At 49.9% G+C, this 17,500-nt stretch overlaps 1 protein-coding gene across 2 annotated transcripts in view; it reads right to left on the bottom strand.

Annotated features, from left to right (window-relative positions):
* Positions 1-17,500, bottom strand: part of abcc2 (ATP binding cassette subfamily C member 2) — a 45,689-nt gene that overhangs the window by 18,918 nt on the left and 9,271 nt on the right. For both annotated transcript variants that reach the window (XM_080524314.1, XM_080524315.1), the window contains exons 3-13: positions 17,011-17,166; positions 12,856-12,990; positions 11,142-11,264; positions 10,597-10,652; positions 9,678-9,933; positions 7,981-8,174; positions 3,034-3,211; positions 2,475-2,729; positions 1,756-1,821; positions 824-961; positions 260-406 (exon numbers count right to left, since the gene is read on the bottom strand). In XM_080524314.1, the coding sequence (XP_080380440.1) occupies positions 260-406; positions 824-961; positions 1,756-1,821; positions 2,475-2,729; positions 3,034-3,211; positions 7,981-8,174; positions 9,678-9,933; positions 10,597-10,652; positions 11,142-11,264; positions 12,856-12,990; positions 17,011-17,166 (1,704 nt within the window). The remainder of the gene's footprint in view (positions 1-259; positions 407-823; positions 962-1,755; positions 1,822-2,474; positions 2,730-3,033; positions 3,212-7,980; positions 8,175-9,677; positions 9,934-10,596; positions 10,653-11,141; positions 11,265-12,855; positions 12,991-17,010; positions 17,167-17,500) is intronic.

The raw sequence follows: 17,500 nt of genomic DNA, 5'->3' as shown, positions 1-17,500 counted from the left end.
CGCATGCGCGTGCGTGTGTGTGTGTGTGGGGGGGGGTGTGCGCGCTCGTGTGTGTGTGTGTGGTGTGTGTGTGTGTGTGTGAATTAGGGGAGGCTGGTGGAGGGAGAGATCGGAGGACAGGCCCGTTGTAATGCAATGAGGACTGGTGCCAAACACAGGCCTTCCTTATGTTCCGTTCCATGCCTCACTATGAGGCTCCGAGCCTCCCATATGTCGACCTCCAGCAGCCTCCCATCCTGCTGTGGATCTCTGGCCCTACCTGCACCATGGCAGCGATCAGCATGGGGAGCATGGCCAGGGGGAACCGGAGGATGTTGAAGAGGGAGATGGAGGTGAAAGCTTTCTGTGCGTCCAGAACGTTGTCGGGGCTCACCCCAACAAAGGTGGCGAAGGTTGCCAAGGAGACCTGGAACCAACCAACCAAAAGAGAGAGAGGCCACTTAGGAAGACATGGAGTGGTTGACAATAGCTCTCTCTCTCTCTCTCTCTGTCTCTCTCTCTCTGTGTGTGTGTGTGTGTGTGTGTGTGTGTGTGTGTGTGTGTGTCTGTGTCTGTCTGTCTCTGTCTCTCTGTCTCTCTCTCTCTCTGTCTCTGTCTCTGTCTCTGTCTCTGTCTCTCTCTCTGTCTCTCTCTCTCTCCCCCCCCTCCTCCTCTCTCTCTCTCTCTGTCTCTCTCTCTCCCCCCCCTCTTCCTCTCTCTCTCTCTCCCCCCCTCCTCCTCTCTCTCTCTCTGTCTCTCTCTCTCTCTCCCCCCCCTCTTCCTCTCTCTCTCTCTCTCTCTCTCCACCCCCTCCTCCTCTCTCTCTCTCTCTCTGTCTCCTCACCAGGGCGGGAGCGCAGGAGAAGATGAAGGTGGAGACGGAGCCCAGGTAGGCAAACTTCTTCATGACGCCGAGCTCCTGCTCTCTGATGTCCTCCACCTGGCTCTGGAAGGAAGGCTCCCACGCATACAGCTTCAAGATCTGGAGGAGGGGGGGAGGAGGGAGGAGGGGAGGAGGGGAGGGGTGGAGGGGAGGAGAGGGGGAGGGGAAGAGAGGAGAGGGGAGAGGAGGAGTTAAGGAGGGGTGGAGTTCAGGAGAGGAAAGGGGAGGAGGAGAGGGGTGGGGGTGAGGAAAGGGGTGGGGGTGAGGAGGAGGGGAGGAGAGGGGTGGGGGTGAGGAAAGGGGGAGGAAGGGAGGAGAGGGGGAGAGGGGGAGGGGTGGAGGGGAGGAGAGGAGGAGAGGGGGAGGAGGGGTAGCAGGGGGGGAGGAAGGGAGGAGAGGAGAGGCGAGGAGAGGAGGGGTAGCAGCGGGGGAGGAGGGGAGGAGGGAAAGTTATATATAGAGGGTCAAACGCAGTATGACTGGTCTGCTGTGTGAAGATCCACAGGTGTTCTTTAAAGATACACAAAGGCTATGAAAGGCGGCTGCCAAAGAGAGGACACACACGGACACACACACACGCACACGCGCACACACACACACACACACTAATCCTGCCACCCATTACCACAGGTCAACAGACTTTAGTCACGGAGCAGCTTAACGCTTCTCTGAATACAGCTACCTGTCTCGCCTCATCACTCTCTGATTGGCTGAACACAGCTACCTGTCTCGCCTCGTCACTCTCTGATTGGCTGAACACAGCTACCTGTCTCGCCTCATCACTCTCTGATTGGCTGAACACAGCTACCTGTCTCGCCTCACTCTCTGATTGGCTGAACACAGCTACCTGTCTCGCCTCGTCACTCTCTGATTGGCTGAAGGCTTTAACCAACCTTGATGCCGTTCAGCATCTCGTTCATTATTTTCATGCGTTTGTCTTTGAACTTCATGTTCAGGACCTGGAGAGGAGGAGACACACAGAGAACAGTTATGAACCTGACTAGCTAAGCACAGTACAGGACATGAAAACCTGAATCAACATCTCTAAACAGGGACAATCGATCTTCATTTGAACAATATTAAGAGATGGAGGTAATATAACCAAACAAATGAAACTGATTTATAACTTATATTAATATTAATCATATTTTTTATTTTGATTGGTTGCCGACATGCGATCAAGCCAAACGATCAGGCTGTGTCACATAATGTGTAACGCAACTTCTTGATTTGATTTGCTGACCAGGAAGGCTAGCTAATGTCATGGCATTAGCTAATGGGGATCCTAATAAACAAACAAACAAACAAACAAGACCTGGAAGTCTCTGGACTTGGAGGCGATCACTGCCAGGCCCGCCAGCACCGACGGCCCCAGCTCCTCTCCTCCCTCCATCCCCCTATCCTCTCCCCCTCCTCCCTCCATCCCCCTATCCTCTCCCCCTCCTCCCTCCATCCCCCTATCCTCTCCCCCTCCTCCCTCCATCTCCACCCCCCACCCCTCCCTCCTGCCCTCCTGACCTGGACTTGGAGGCGATCAGGCCAAATGATCAGGCTGTGTCACATAATGTGTCACGCAACTTATTGATTTGATTCGACCTTCGACCTTCCTGACCTGGAAGTCTCTGGACTTGGAGGCGATCAGGGCGTTGGCGGGCACCATGAGGACCATGGTGGCCAGGCCCGCCAGCACCGAGGGCCCCAGCTCCTGCCACAGGAACAGGATGGAGAGGCCGATCTGCAGCGGGCAGGACCACAGCAGGTGGATGAAGTTCACCACGTCGTTGAAGCGCTGGGCGTCCGCAGACATCAGGTTGACCGTCTCCCCCACCGTGGACTCCTTACGGGCATCGTTGGACACCACCAGGGCCTGGGAGGGGTGGGAGGGAGGGGAGGGAGGGGTGGGAGGGAGGGAGGGAGAGGAGGGAGGGGCGAGCAGATTTATTCATCCCTTATTTTACCAGGTAAGCTGACTGAGAACATATACAGAGGAGAGGAGAGGAGAGGAGAGGAGAGGAGAGGAGAGGAGAGGAGAGGAGAAGAGAGGAGAAGAGAGGAGAAGAGAGGAGAGGAGAGGAGAGGAGAGGAGAGGAGGTGAAGTGGAAAGAGGAAAGAGGAAAGAATCTCTCTCTTTAATTAATTAATTAATCTTTGTATTGTTTATTTTTCCGTACCTTCTTGTACACGGCAGCCATCAGGGCTGTTCGGACCTTCATCCCCAGAACGAAGCAGCGCTGGAAATACTGCTGCAAGAACAGAGACTGCAGGATGGCCACCAGCAGCAGCAGCACGGCGTACACATACCCCTTCCACGCATAGATGGACGTGTCCTCAGTGAAGGACACCATCAGCCTGGGACAAACCAAATGGCAAGTTTAGGGGGGGAGGGGGGGCGGGGCAGAATCAGACTATCTGGCAAAGGAACTACTTTAGAAATCGGGTAAATACCCTCGTCCGACACATAGGAGCTGATTTACCACGCACAGGTACGCTTTTACATTTATTGGACGAACAACACAATCGTAAACGGTAAAAGTCCAGCTTTGATGATGTCACAATGACTCAGCAGAATCCTCTTGTAGGCCCATATAAGGAGCTGGAGTTTCTTGTTTCTGAGTGCCCACAGACTGGAATAAACTACAAAACAACTTAAAACTGGTCAAACTCGCCTCCAAATCAGCCTTCAAGAACTCGCTCATAGACACTTTTGTTTGTTGGTCTGGTTTGTCCTCTTGGCTTGCAACTGTTCTTGTTCTCTGCTCTGTTTTGTTTGTCATGTTTAATGTCTTTTAACTTTTGTATTTCTTTAACCCCCTACCCCCTCACAAGGCTGCGCCTTTTGCCAGGTCGGCATTGAAAATGCCCCAAAGTCCGCACCTCCTTTGGCCGTCATTCTTTTCAGTTTGCTGCCCCCACTGACTGGAATGCGTTGCAGTTGACACTAAAACTCACCACTCTAATCGCGTTACCCACCTTTAAACACTCACTTTTAGATGTTGTTTCGGATCACTGCACCTGCTTTTAAGATAACTTCCCCCTGGTCCCTGCTGTCTTTTACATACTGTGTTGTGATGTATAGATGTTTTTGATACTTGTCGTGTATTGCACTCCTGTTTTATATTGTATATATTGGGTTGTGTTTTATATTCAGAGCTGCCAAGTCTCACGCAATCGCATTTCAACCAGTTCTCACGCTCTCACGCCGCACCTCTATTTCTCACGGCGAGAAATAACAATTGTTTTACGGGGCTTTTATTTTTAAAATTCCTTGAAAGAAAGCTACCGGACATGAGTTTCGTGGCATCTTTCTGCACGCCCGTTAACTTGAGTGCAATCGAAGCGGCAGGCGAGCGCTGATGGAAGAACCTGTGTTCACGCGAGCTGCAAGAACGTAGCAAGCAGTGTACTTTTGGTCACTGGACGGGTGGATTCGGCAGCTTTTAGACCGGTTGGGCTGGACATTGTCAATTCCGTCTGGCAACCGTGGTGCATACATTTGCATACATTACAACATCGTATCTTAACATTTTTGGCATTTAGCAGACGCCTTATTCCAAAGCGACTTACAATCAATACATTTGAATACTAAGCATGTGAATCAGCAGTCCACCATTCGTTGCAGGAAGAGTACTCTAGCTCGGGCCCGGGGCCACTGATAGAAGGAAAAACCTTCTCCCTATTATCGCCTTCTACTAAAACTTTTTTTTATTTTTTATTTTATTATTATTATTTTTTAAATATTACTGGAGAAACTGAGAAACAGTACAAGGGGGGCAATAGAAGTTCTTAGGGACACAGTAGAGGGGAAAGCGGGTGTCTTTAGGAGACGTAGTGGTGAGGGTCAGAAGATGTCTCAGGAGGAGCAGTTAAGATGTAATCTGAAGAGATGGGTCTTCAGTCTACGACGGAAGATGGGTAGTGACTCTGCCGTTCTGACAGCCGTGGGGAGCTCATTCCACCAGCGGGGAGCCAGTGTTGTGAAGAGACGTGATCGGGCAGCCCGACTGCTGTGTAGAGGAGGTGGGGCCAGTCGGCCAGCCGAGGTGGAGGAGCGGAGTGAGCGGGCAGGGGTTTGGGGGGTTACCATTTCCTTCAGGTAGGCAGGGGCTGTCCCTTTAGCTGCCTGGTATGCAAGCACCAGGGTCTTGAATCTGATGCGAGCTGCTATCGGGAGCCAGTGCAGCGTGCGAAGGAGAGGGGTGACATGCGAGTATTTGGGGAGGTTGAATACCAGCCGGGCAGCAGTATTATGAATGAGCTGCAGAGGTCTAATGGCTGAAGCGGGGAGCCCAGCCAGGAGTACATTGCAGTAATCCAGGCGGGAGGTGACCAGTGCCTGGATCAAGAGTTGCGCTGCCTCTCTGGTAAGGAATGGTCGTATCCTTCTGATGTTGTAGAGGACGAATCTGCAGGAGCGAGCCGTTGCTGCAATGTTCTCCGCACAGGATAGTCGGTTATCCAGGATCACTCCAAGGTTCTTGGCTGTCAGGGAGGGGGTTACAGTAGAGTTCTCCACTGTGATGGAGAAGTCTTGGAGAGGGCAGGCTTTCCCGGGGATGAAGAGGAGCTCGGTCTTATTAAGATTGAGCTTGAGATGGTGGTCAGCCATCCAAGTTGAAATGTCAGCGAGACATGCTGAGATACGGGTTGCCACGTGTACATCAGATGGGGGGAAGGACAGGAAGAGTTGAGTGTCGTCTGCGTAGCTGTGGTAGGAGAGCCCATGTGAAGAGATTACCGAGCCAAGAGACTTGGTGTAGAGGGAGAAGAGTAGGGGCCCTAGGACGGAACCCTGGGGAACTCCAGTGGAGAGGGTTCGTGGAGAAGATAGCGATTCTCTCCAGGTCACCTGGTAGGAGCGGCCCGCCAGGTAGGAAGAAAACCAGGAGTGTGCGGTGCCAGAGATGCCCAGGTCTGAGAGGATGGAGAGAAGGATCTGGTGATTGACTGTGTCGAAGGCAGCAGACAGGTCAAGGAGAATGAGAACAGAGGAGAGGGAGGAAGCTTGGGCAGAGTGAAGGGCTTCCGTGACAGCAAGGAGCGCAGTCTCAGTGGAATGCCCAGCCTTGAAGCCGGATTGGTGGGGGTCTAAGTGATCCATCTTCCGGAGATAGTCAGTCAGTTGTTTAGATGCCGCGCGTTCAAGGGTTTTGGAAGGGAAGGAGAGAAGGGATACCGGTCTGTAATTGTGGGCAGATGATGGGTCAAGGGTAGGTTTCTTGAGGAGAGGCTTGACTCTGGCTATTTTGAAGGCCGCTGGGACAGATCCAGTGGATAGGGAGGAGTTGATTAGGGTGGTAAGGTAAGGAAGGATGTCGGCGGAAATGGATTGGAGAAGGGGGGAGGGGATGGGGTCAAGAGGGCATGTGGTTGCCCGCTTTGATGTGATAAGTGTGAGAATCTCATCGGGGGAGAGGGGGGGAAAAGATGACAATCCAGAGATCGAGGGGAGAGTTTGGAAGGGGTGTTAGCATTGTTAGTGGGAACAGTGTTAGCATTGTTAGTGGGAGGAGGGAGCGGTGGGGGGAGAAAGGTGCTGCTGATGTCGTCCACCTTTTTTTCAAAGTAGGTGACAAAGTCATCGGCGGACAGGGAGGAAGGAGGAGGGGGAGGAGGTGGATTAAGGAGTGAAGAGAAAGTGGAGAACAGTTTTCTAGGATTAGAGGCAGAAGAATGTATTTTTGAATGATAGTAGGATGTTTTAGCAGCTGATGCCGAGGAGGCGTAGTTGGCAAGGAGAGAGTGATAGAGGTTAAGGTCATCAGAAAGGCCAGTTTTTCTCCATTTCCTCTCAGCTGCTCTGAGCTCTCGTCTACAAGCATGTAGCGTGTATCTGGTAGCCTACTGGACTGGGTTGCACCAATTTGGCGTAAGTCATTACTAAATGCAGGCATTTAGTAGTTACTAAACCCCTAGTTGTTACTAGCTAGTTTCAAACTAGTTGTTTACTAATTTCGGTTGCACCACGCCAATCTTTTGCCAATCTTAGCTAGTAAATACTCAGTTTTGGTAACAGTTTTTTGTTTCTCTACTGTAACATAACTAGGTACATTAATAATAATAATAATAATAATAATAATAATAATAATTACAATTTACAATACAAATACAACAATTGGGGGTCCCTCAAAAAAAATGTGGGAGCGCTGAGCGCGCACAAGATCAACCACCAAGCCCTCATTCTGACCCAGGAAAAACCCTGGTATATACTGTATAACATGATAGCCATCTATAAGCAATGCACTGTATATAAGATGATGATCAAGGGTCTTTCTGCTGCTGACCATGGGGCTGAGTCCTGTTGATGGGGCCCATTTTTCTTTTAGAGTCTGTAGGCTACTGTATTTGTTTATTAAGATTTCATAAATATGATATATTGTCTGAATTGTTTTCTTGTTTTATAAAATGTTAATTATTTTCATTTCTTGTGCTGGTTTATTATGAACAACATGTAAAATTGCAGGAAACTAGCACAAATAATTGGGTGGGAGAGAGGGGCCGCCGCTGCCAAAACGCGCACAGATTTGGGTCGCTCCACCGCCAAAAAATCTCACTCCAAACTTTTGGTGAAACTTGGCAGCCCTGTTTATATTGTATATACTGTGTTGTGTTTTGTGTACAGACTTGCCTCTGTTCTGCCAATTGGCCAGATCGTCATTGTAAATGAGAATTGGTTCTCAACTGACCTATCTGGTTAAATAAAGGTTAATAATAGTAAATAAGAATCTGTTCTTAACTGTCTTACCTGGTTAAATAAAAAATAAATAAAAGACTCAGTTAGCTAGGTACAACACCAAGACAGTTAACTAGCTACAACACCAAGACAGTTAACTAGCTACACCACCAAGACAGTTAACTAACTACAACACCAAGACAGTTAACTAGCTACAACACCAAGACAGTTAACTAGCTACAACACCAAGACAGTTAACTAGCTACAACACCAAGACAGTTAACTAGCTACACCACCAAGACAGTTAGCTAGCTACAACACCAAGACAGTTAACTAGCTACAACACCAAGACAGTTAACTAGCTACAACACCAAGACAGTTAACTAGCTACAACACCAGTTAGCTAGCTACTTTTTGAGAGCTGACGTGCTGCAGTCATGTGACTCACTTGAGCAGCTGAGGGCTGGCGAAGGACAGCAGGTCGGTCAGCAGCTTGAAGAAGGCCGACTCCAGCAGGACGCCTCTGAAGGTCTTGTAGATGGAGGGGATGAGGTACGACTGGGGGTAGTCCTCCTCATCCTCCTTCTTCTTCTTCTCTTTCTCCTCCTTCTTCTTCTTCTCCTTTCTTTCCCCCTTTTCCTCCTATTAAATGAAAAAGAAAAAGAAACAAACAAACAAAAAACGATTCAATTCTCACACTTTTTTTTTTTTTTTTTTTTTTTTAACTATCTGTTTGAGTTGGGTAGTGTCAGTCTCTTATATTTCTTGATTTTTATTGGATAGAGAGAGTAGAGAGACAGGAAAGTAAGAGAGGAGAGGGTATGTCAGCAGGCCATGGTACTAGACCACTGGACCACCCCAGGCCATGGTGCTAGACCACTGGACCACCCCAGGCCATGGCTAGACCACTGGACCACCCCAGGCAACAATTGTGACAGTGGCGGGTGAAAGGGGGAATAAGTCGGCAACCGAATAAAAATGTTCCGACTTTTATTTTGAAAAACTGAAATACATGTCAACGTTGTTGAAAATCAATGACACACTCGCTAGTCAAGCCAAAATACTGCAACGCAATGGATTCGGATAAGTCAGAGACATAATTCCACTGTGGACCTCTTTGACACACGACAGTCCTGACATCAACATACACTGGCAACAATCAAAACAACAATATGAAACACTATAAAACAACATAAAACATTATGAAGCACTTTTTAAACAAGGCATCCAGAAAACAAAAGCAGGCTCTCCCATGGAAGGCCTCTACTGCTCCAGGCGTGCCAACAGACACCTTTTCACTGCCACTTCAAACTGATTTGCAGGGCTAGTAGATTTAAGAGAAGCTGGGAGATTATTCCATTGAGTGTGAGTCAGAAAGGCTCTCACAAGGAATCCATGACAGTTTATTCTGTAGACGACACTATCAGTGGAGGCCTGGGGTGACAATACTGGGACCAGGGGAGGCTGGCGGAGGTAGAAATCAGAGGACGGGCTCATTGTAAATTCATTCGTCATTCTGTCTCATGCATTACAATGAGCCCATCCAGATTTCTACCTCCACCAGCCTCCCCCTGGTCCCAGTATTGTCATGTCTGAGTGTGTCTGTGTGTCCTCCACTCCAGCTCCTTATATGGGCCTACAAGAGGATTCTGCTGAGTCATTGTGACATCATCAAAGCTGGACTTTTACCGTTTACGATTGTGTTGTTCGCCCAATAAATATGACATCATCGCTCAAGCTTTTTATGAGACACAAGGTGAGACGTATAAACAGACACGAGACGAGTCAAAGGTGAGCTGAGAAGAGGACGTCTGAGAGAAAGTGAGCGTGTGTGTGAGTGTGTGTGTGTGTGTGTGTGTGTGTGAGTGTGTGTGTGTGTGTGTGTGTGTGAGTGTGTGTGTGTGTGTGTGTGAGTGTGTGAGTGTGTGTGAGTGTGTGTGTGTGTGTGTGTGAGAGTTTAGGGGGAACTACTACCTTCAGTAAAGTAGAAACCAATAAATACCCGGACACATACAGATTTGCCACACATTTGCCACACACACGCACACACACACACACACACACCACACACACACACACACACACCACACACACACACACACACACACAATCAAGACAGATTGAATTGAATCCGTCCATCCTCACCATCACCAGCACGTCCTGGCTGACGCCCTTGCCCATGCCGTTCCTCTGCCCGTCCCTCAGCTCCTCCGCCTGGGCACGGCCTCCGGGCGCCGCCCCCCTCTTCTCCAGCTTCTTCCTCCGCCTGGTCCTCGCCGCCTGCAGCTCCCTCTGCATGTGGTGCTGGAACCTCTGGCTGATCTGCAGGGTGGCCTCCGCCTCCCCCAGCTCCCACATGTCCTCCTGCTCCAGGGGACGCTTGAAGCCCTTCACCACCATGCTGGGGGGGAGGAGGGGGGAGGAGGGGAGGGGGGGAGGAGGGGGGAGGAGGGGAGGGGAGGAGGAGGGAGGAGGGGGCGGAGAGTAGAGGAAGGGAGGGGAGGAGGAGAGGAGAGGTGGTGTAAGGAGGCGGGAGAAAGGGTTGAGAGCGGGTGAGACGAGTTGTCTTACAGTGAGAGCAAGGGAGGTTGAGGGAGGCTAGGGGAGTGTGGGGAGGCCAGAGGAGGTCAGGGGAGGCTAAGGGAGGCTAATGGAGGCTGGGAGAGGCTAGGGGAGGCTGGGGGAGGCTAAGGGAGGCTGGGGGAGGCTAAGGGAGGCTGGGGGAGGCTAATGGAGGCTGGGAGAGGCTAGGGGAGGCTGGGGGAGGCTAAGGGAGGCTGGGGGAGGCTAGGGGAGGCTAAGGGAGGCTGGGGGAGGCTAGGGGAGGCCAGAGGAGGCCAGAGGAGGTCAGGAGAGGCCGGGGAGGTCAGGGGAGGCTAGGGGAGGCTGGGGGAGGCTAGGGGAGGTCAGCGGAGGCTAGGGGAGGCCGGGGAAGGCAAAGTGAGACTAGGGGCGGTGAGGGGTGAGCCCGTCCTCCGATTTCTACCTCCGCCAGCCTCCCCTGAGTGAGAGGAGGACAGAGGGCCGTACCTGAGTGAGAGGAGGACAGAGGGAGGTGCCGTACCTGTTGATCCAGTTGAAGGTGATTCTGCTGAGGAAGGCCGCCCCCGCCTCTGGGTTCTACCACACACAGGAAACAGGAAACAGGAACAATTAAACACTGACATCAAAAACATTCCTGAAGGCTACATCCAACCGAGCCCCTTCCTCTGGCCCCTAACCATCTGGCCCCATCCCTCCCTAGCCCCCTCCCTGGCCCCCTAGCCCCCTCCCTAGACCGCTCCCTAGCCCCCTCCCTGGCCCCATCCCTAGCCCCCTCCCTGGCCCCCTAGCCCCCTCCCTAGCCCCCTCCCTGGCCCCCTCCCTAGCCCCCTCCCTAGCCCTCTGGCCCCCTCCGTAGCCCCCTGGCTCCCTCCCTAGCCCCCTGGCCCCCTCCCTAGCCCCCTGGCCCCATCCCTGGCCCCTTAGCCCCCTCCCTAGCCCCCTCCCTGGCTCCCTCCCTAGCCCCCTCCCTAGCCCCCTCCCTAGCCCCCTAGCCCCCCCCCTGGCCCCCTGGTAACCTGGCCCCCTCCGTACTGTAGGCAGGTCATCAGAACCGTAGGTAGGTACCTTCTTTACCGCGTCCTCGGCGTCCCGGGGGACGTCGGCGAAGGCGGACAGGATGAGAGCGATGACCTCCAGGCCGAAGGAGATGTAGAACAAACAGAACCGAGGGAGGTCCGGGATGTCTCCCTGGAAACACGGAGGGAACGAGGGAGGGAGAGAGGAAGAGAGGATGAGAAGGAGGAGTGGATAGAGAGGAAGAGAGAGAAATGGGTACCAACCATTGGTCGAAGATATAACACATTATAGTACTACGGTCTACAATGACAATGAATAGGGAAAACGTTAAGGGAGATAGAGAGTAACCTTTCCCGACTCCGGAGGTCCCCGGTACGAGACCGGGCGGAAACAACGTTTTTCCTTTGAGGTGGAGCAGTTACTTTCGATAGGGCTTGGCTCAACCGACTACAATTAAGAGATTTGTATCTTATTCAGAACTAATCTGAGATGTCTTAATGAAGTGAGAAAAAAAACTGATTCTTCTAACCAGTTTGTCATGCATTTCTTTAGAGAGAGAGAAAAAGAGAGGGAGAGAGAGAGAGAAAGAGAGAGAGAGAGAGAGATCCAGAGTCATCCAGATGCCAGAACCTATCCTGAGGGCCACTCTGAGGAGAGACAGACAGACAGACAGACAGGCAGACAGGCAGACAGGCAGACAGGCAGACAGGCAGACAGGCAGGCAGACAGGCAGGCAGACAGGCAGACAGACAGGCAGACAGACAGGCAGACAGGCAGACAGACAGGCAAACAGACAGGCAGACAGGCAGACAGGCAGACAGACAGGCAGACAGACAGGCAGACAGACAGACAGGCAGACAGGCAGACAGGCAGACAGACAGAAAGGCAGACAGACAGACAGGCAGACAGACAAGCAGACTGACAGGCAGACAGACAGACAGGCAGACAGACAGGTGATCCTACCCTCAGGGCTGCTCTGAGGAGAGACAGAAAGGCAGACAGACAGACAGACAGACAGACAAAAAGACAGGCAGGCAGACAGACAGACAGACAGACAGGCAGGCAGACAGACAGGTGATCCTACCCTCAGGGCCGTTCTGAGGAGAGACAGACAGGCAGACAGGCAGACAGACAGACAGACAGACAGGTGATCCTACCCTCAGGGCTGCTCTGAGGAGGGACAGACAGACAGACTGACAGACAGACAGACAGGTGACCCTACCCTCAGGGCTGCTCTGAGGAGGGACAGACAGACAGACAGACAGACAGACAGACAGCAGACAGGCAGGCAGACAGACAGGTGATCCTACCCTCAGGGCTGCTCTGAGGAGAGACAGACAGACAGACAGACAGACAGACAGACAGGTGACCCTACCCTCAGGGCTGCTCTGAGGAGAGACAGACAGACAGACAGACAGGTGACCCTACCCTCAGGGCTGCTCTGAGGAGAGACAGACAGACAGACAGACAGACAGGTGATCCTACCCTCAGGGCTGCTCTGAGGAGAGACAGACAGACAGACAGACAGACAGGTGATCCTACCCTCAGGGCTGCTCTGAGGAGAGACAGACAGACAGACAGACAGACAGGTGACCCTACCCTCAGGGCTGCTCTGAGGAGAGACAGACAGACAGACAGACAGACAGGTGACCCTACCCTCAGGGCTGCTCTGAGGAGAGACAGACAGACAGACAGACAGGTGATCCTACCCTCAGGGCTGCTCTGAGGAGAGACAGACAGACAGACAGACAGGTGACCCTACCCTCAGGGCTGCTCTGAGGAGGGTCTGGAAGGGGAACACCTCACACACCACCAGCAGCAGCCAGAAGAGGAAGAGAGACCCCGAGTCCACGGCTCCCTCCCTCCTCCCCGCCTCCTGGTACAGCATCAGCAGGACCTACACACACACACACACACACACACACACACACACACACACACACATTTTACATCTCCGCAATCGCTACCCAATCGATGGTGTTGGGTAGAGCTAAATCACACCGTATACAGTAGATACAAATATATATAAATAGATACAACATTAGACATTAACAGGGGTATCTCTCTCTCTCTCTATCTCTCTCTCTCTATCTATCCCTGCCTCTCTCTCTCTATCCCTGCCTCTCTCTCTCTCCATCTCTCTCTCTCTCTCTGCCTCTCTCTCTCTATCTATCCCTGCCTCTCTCTCTCTCTCTCTATCTCTGCCTCTCTCTCTCTCCATCTCTCTCTCTATCTCTCTCTTTCTCTCTCTCACACACACACACACACACACACACACACACAAGATAGGCCTCCACAGAAGCCAGCAGGATGTGATGTCACAGCCCAGTGTGTAGGTGGACTCCAGTAATGTCATAATGGTTAATGTAACAACAACATCCGCTGGAAGACGCTGCTTATGAACACACCGTGCTCATGTAATCTTCCTTAATATCATAATGTAGTTTACAAAAGGTCCAGGATGTGTGTGTATGTGTGTGTGTGTGTGTGTGTGTGTGTGTGTGTGTGTCCCTACCAGTCAATTGGTCAACTTCAGCGATGTCATAGTGGTTAATGTTTACAACAAACAACAACATTAGCTGGAACACACAGTACACACTTATGAACACACAGTAAAATTAGCAGTGGCAGTCATGTGTGACAGGGTTTCATTAAAAGGTCCCCATCTCGGCAATTGTGAAACCTCGCAATCGAGCCAAACAAGTGTAGTATATTTTACTTACACACACACGCATGGGTATATGGTATGGGCCTGTTCTCCTGACAAGGGGGGTTTTATGACACCTTGTAAACACATTCTTTGTCTTAAGGGCCATATGTTTTGCCTCAGGAAGTGCTGTCCATATATGGGCATTGTTAGGATGACTTCCTGTGAATCTGACTTGAACTTTAACCTGGAATGACTTTAGGCCAGGTGACATCATATTGGGGTCTCCTACCTTTCACACCTCAAGCATCTATGCAGTGACTGTGATAGGACCATTGTTTGTAACTGTATTTGCATACTATTGTTTATAAAAGGGAGTGGGCCCAAGGGGACTTCTCTTCTTCTCGCTCTCCTCTGGAACACGCAGCGCTCTCTCTCTCTCTCTCTCTCTCTCTCTCTCTCTCTCTCTCTCTCTCTCTCTCTCTCTCTCTCTCTCTCTCTCTCTCTCTCTCTCTCTCTCTCTCTCTCTCTCTCTCTCTCTCTCTCTCTCTCTCTCTCTCTCTCTCTCTCTCTCTCTCTCTCTCTCTCTCTCTCTCTCTCTCTCTCTCTCTCTCTCTCTCTCTCTCTCTCTCTCTACCTGTACTTTGTTTCAATAAATAGTCTTAAACTACTCAGAATTATATTCTTCATTTTAGTATCCAACAAGTAGCTTAATAAACAACACAAGTCTTTTTGTGAAAACAAATGTTTTACGGTTTTTGGCATAGGACGACAAACGAAGCAATGAAGAACCCACTCGATATCATATCCAACAGTTTTACATTCACTAAATACCTACATTTAGTTAGCAAAGTCGGGTGGGGGGTATTATTCGTATTAGTGTGGCAGTGTGTGTAGCCACGCCCACCCCAGCTGTATGTAAGGAGCCATCTGCGTTTGTTGACAGATTTACAAGATGGAGGCTGAACCTCTCGCTAATGCTATCAACAGAATTTCATAAGCAGGCAGAAATATCGACAGTGGGCAATTAATGAACTCCTTCATATTGGACTATACATAATGGGAACTCCGAACGGGAACTCCGAACGCCGACAACGGAATGTCAGACATTGATCTCCACTTCACTTTCATGGGACAGTCGTCTGCAGACAGACCTTCTGCTGTGTTCTTGGGTAAGTTTTAGTGAGTTTCATGTGTTGTTTACTAGGATTTTGTGTTGTTTACTTAGGATAGCCAAACAGTTATTTGATGTTTTGTGAGTAAGGTAGATAGCCCCGTTGTTAGCCTCAGTTATCAGACCACTGAAACTGCTCAACTTCTCATTATAGAAAAAGTAAATGCTTTTGTAATGAACGGTAATGTTATGTGGAATCAAAAATAATGATTAATTCATTGATATGTAGATTTGCTGTAGAATAATACTGTGAATTGAAATTATTTCACTAGCCTACTTCAGTACAAGTACAGTACACTGAGTCTATGGAAAACCTACACTAGCAGTGTGTCCACACCTCTGACCTGACATTTGTGTTACAGAATGAGGAGGTGAGAGGTTCTGAGAGATGACACCTTGATGAGAGTCACCAGAACTTCAGGTATTTGTCATTGTCATTGTATAAGCAATTCTATTTTATGAAGATAGTAGTAGGCTATTTCGTAAAAGTGGTGTTGGTAACAGTGGGCAATCATTTTAAATGTACTGTCTTCTTTTTTTATTACAGCTTTGATGCCCAGATGGGATGGGAAGGAACTACGCCGAAGTCCCACTAGATGCTTTATGGACTATAATCAAATCAAAAGACATACTGCTTCACATACTGACAGAGCCGCAAGCAGGCAAAAGTTAAAAACCTGTACACTATGTAGCCAGGAAAATTCCCTTGCAGCCCTCTACACATAGAGCGACTACTAACCAGTTTGCCTACCAGCACCCAGTGGTGGATCCCCACCCCCCCCCCCCCCGAGGAGCCCCCGCCGCCCCACACACCCAGCCCGCCCCACCACCAGCACACCCGGCCCAGCCAAGCAAGCACAGACCATAAAGGCCCCGCACAAGGACGGCCAAGCAGGTGTCCCGGCGGCGGAATAGACCAGGCACACGGGGCAGCCGGGGGCCCCCAAATGATAAATGCATGTGCACACGGACAACATTATAATTTTTTACCATTCTATTATTGTATTGCTCAATTGTATCTTGCCAAATGTTTTCCATTGCCATGAATTTTACTGTCTTGTACTTGTAATGGGATGTAATACACTTTTGGCACATGGCAATAAAAAATCATGAATCTTGAATTATTATTATTATTGTTATTATTATTATTATTGTTTAGCTATTTAAACGTGTCAGCCCTGCAATTTAGTTTCCCGAGGGTTAGCTGACAACCCCACTGACAGATGACAGGTAGATAATGACAGGTAGTGTAATGGGGGAGTGGTTGTCTTGAGGGTGTGGTTGTCTTGAGGGAGTGATTAGGGTGGAGTTAACCAGCTATTGTTCCCACCCATTACCTCTGTGAAAAACTTCTCTGAAGACTGGAGGCTGGATATCTCAGTACGGTGGTTCAGGGGGTATCAACATTAAACTATCCATGACTTCTTCAACTTGTTTCAGATTTCAATGTATGACACATCATTTTAAAGCTTACAATCTACCCTTTCATAATCTGGAAAAAAATGATTTTGCCCTAGTTGCGGACTTTTTAACCATGCCCTGTCACATGTAATCTTCCTTATTATTGTTGTAGTTTGTTGTAAACATTAACCACTACGACATCTCTGAGGTTGACCTATTGACTGGTAGGGCTGTGACATCATCAGATCCTGCTTGCCTTCTGTGGAGTGTGTGGAATCTTGCCTTCTGATCTTGTGTGTGTGTGTGTGTGTGTGTGTGTGTGTGTGTGTGTGTGTGTGTGTGTCGCTTTGGATAAAAACGTCACCTAAATGGCCTATACTATTATATTATTATATATATATTATATTATATTATATATATAAACTCCTCAAAATAAAGAATATTGCAGGGGATTTTGTGAACATTTTTTGGGCAGCAAATTTTTTGGGCCGCTACCCACACGGTTAGCGGTGTTGCTCATTCCACGAATGGATGATCCTTACAAGTTGTACCTCGTTGTAAAGGTGACTAATCAGGCTTTCCAACGATATAAAATATAATACCAATTGGTATTATTAAAGGGGAGAAATAATCGACCGAAATAACGTTTCCAAGCTTTTTTTGAGGAGTTTACATATTATATGAGTTGTATTTACCCATGAGGCAGCGAACAGCGAGGGGTTGGCATAGAAGACCCCTGGGCTCCTCCCCCTCTCCCCCTCAGCCCCCTCAGCTCCCCCCGGGCCATAGTCGTCCCCCAGCGTCAACGCCAGGCCTGCTAGGGCCGTCAGGAACAACAGACCAGCCAGGACCTGAGACAGACAGACAGACAGGCAGGCAGGCAGGCAGGCAGGCAGACAGGCAGACAGGCAGACAGACAGGCAGGCAGACAGGCAGACAGACAGGCAGAAAGACAGGTAGGCAGAGTAACATTGTTGTGCTGATTTGGTAAACATCAGAGCAGTCCTTGTGCTGCCTGGTGAGGACATGTTCAGTTAGTTAGCTACAAATCCAAGACAGTTAACTAGCTACAACACCAAGACAGTTAACTAGCTACAACACCAAGACAGTTAACTAGCTACAACACCAAGACAGTTAACTAACTACAACACCAAGACAGTTAACTAGGTACAACACCAAGACAGT

This window comes from Nansenia antarctica, assembly GCF_963989245.1.
Source record: "Nansenia antarctica genome assembly, chromosome: 2".
Taxonomy (NCBI): domain Eukaryota; kingdom Metazoa; phylum Chordata; class Actinopteri; order Argentiniformes; family Microstomatidae; genus Nansenia; species Nansenia antarctica.
Note: the sequence above shows the minus strand (reverse complement) of the source record. Positions and strands in the feature narration are given on the sequence as shown.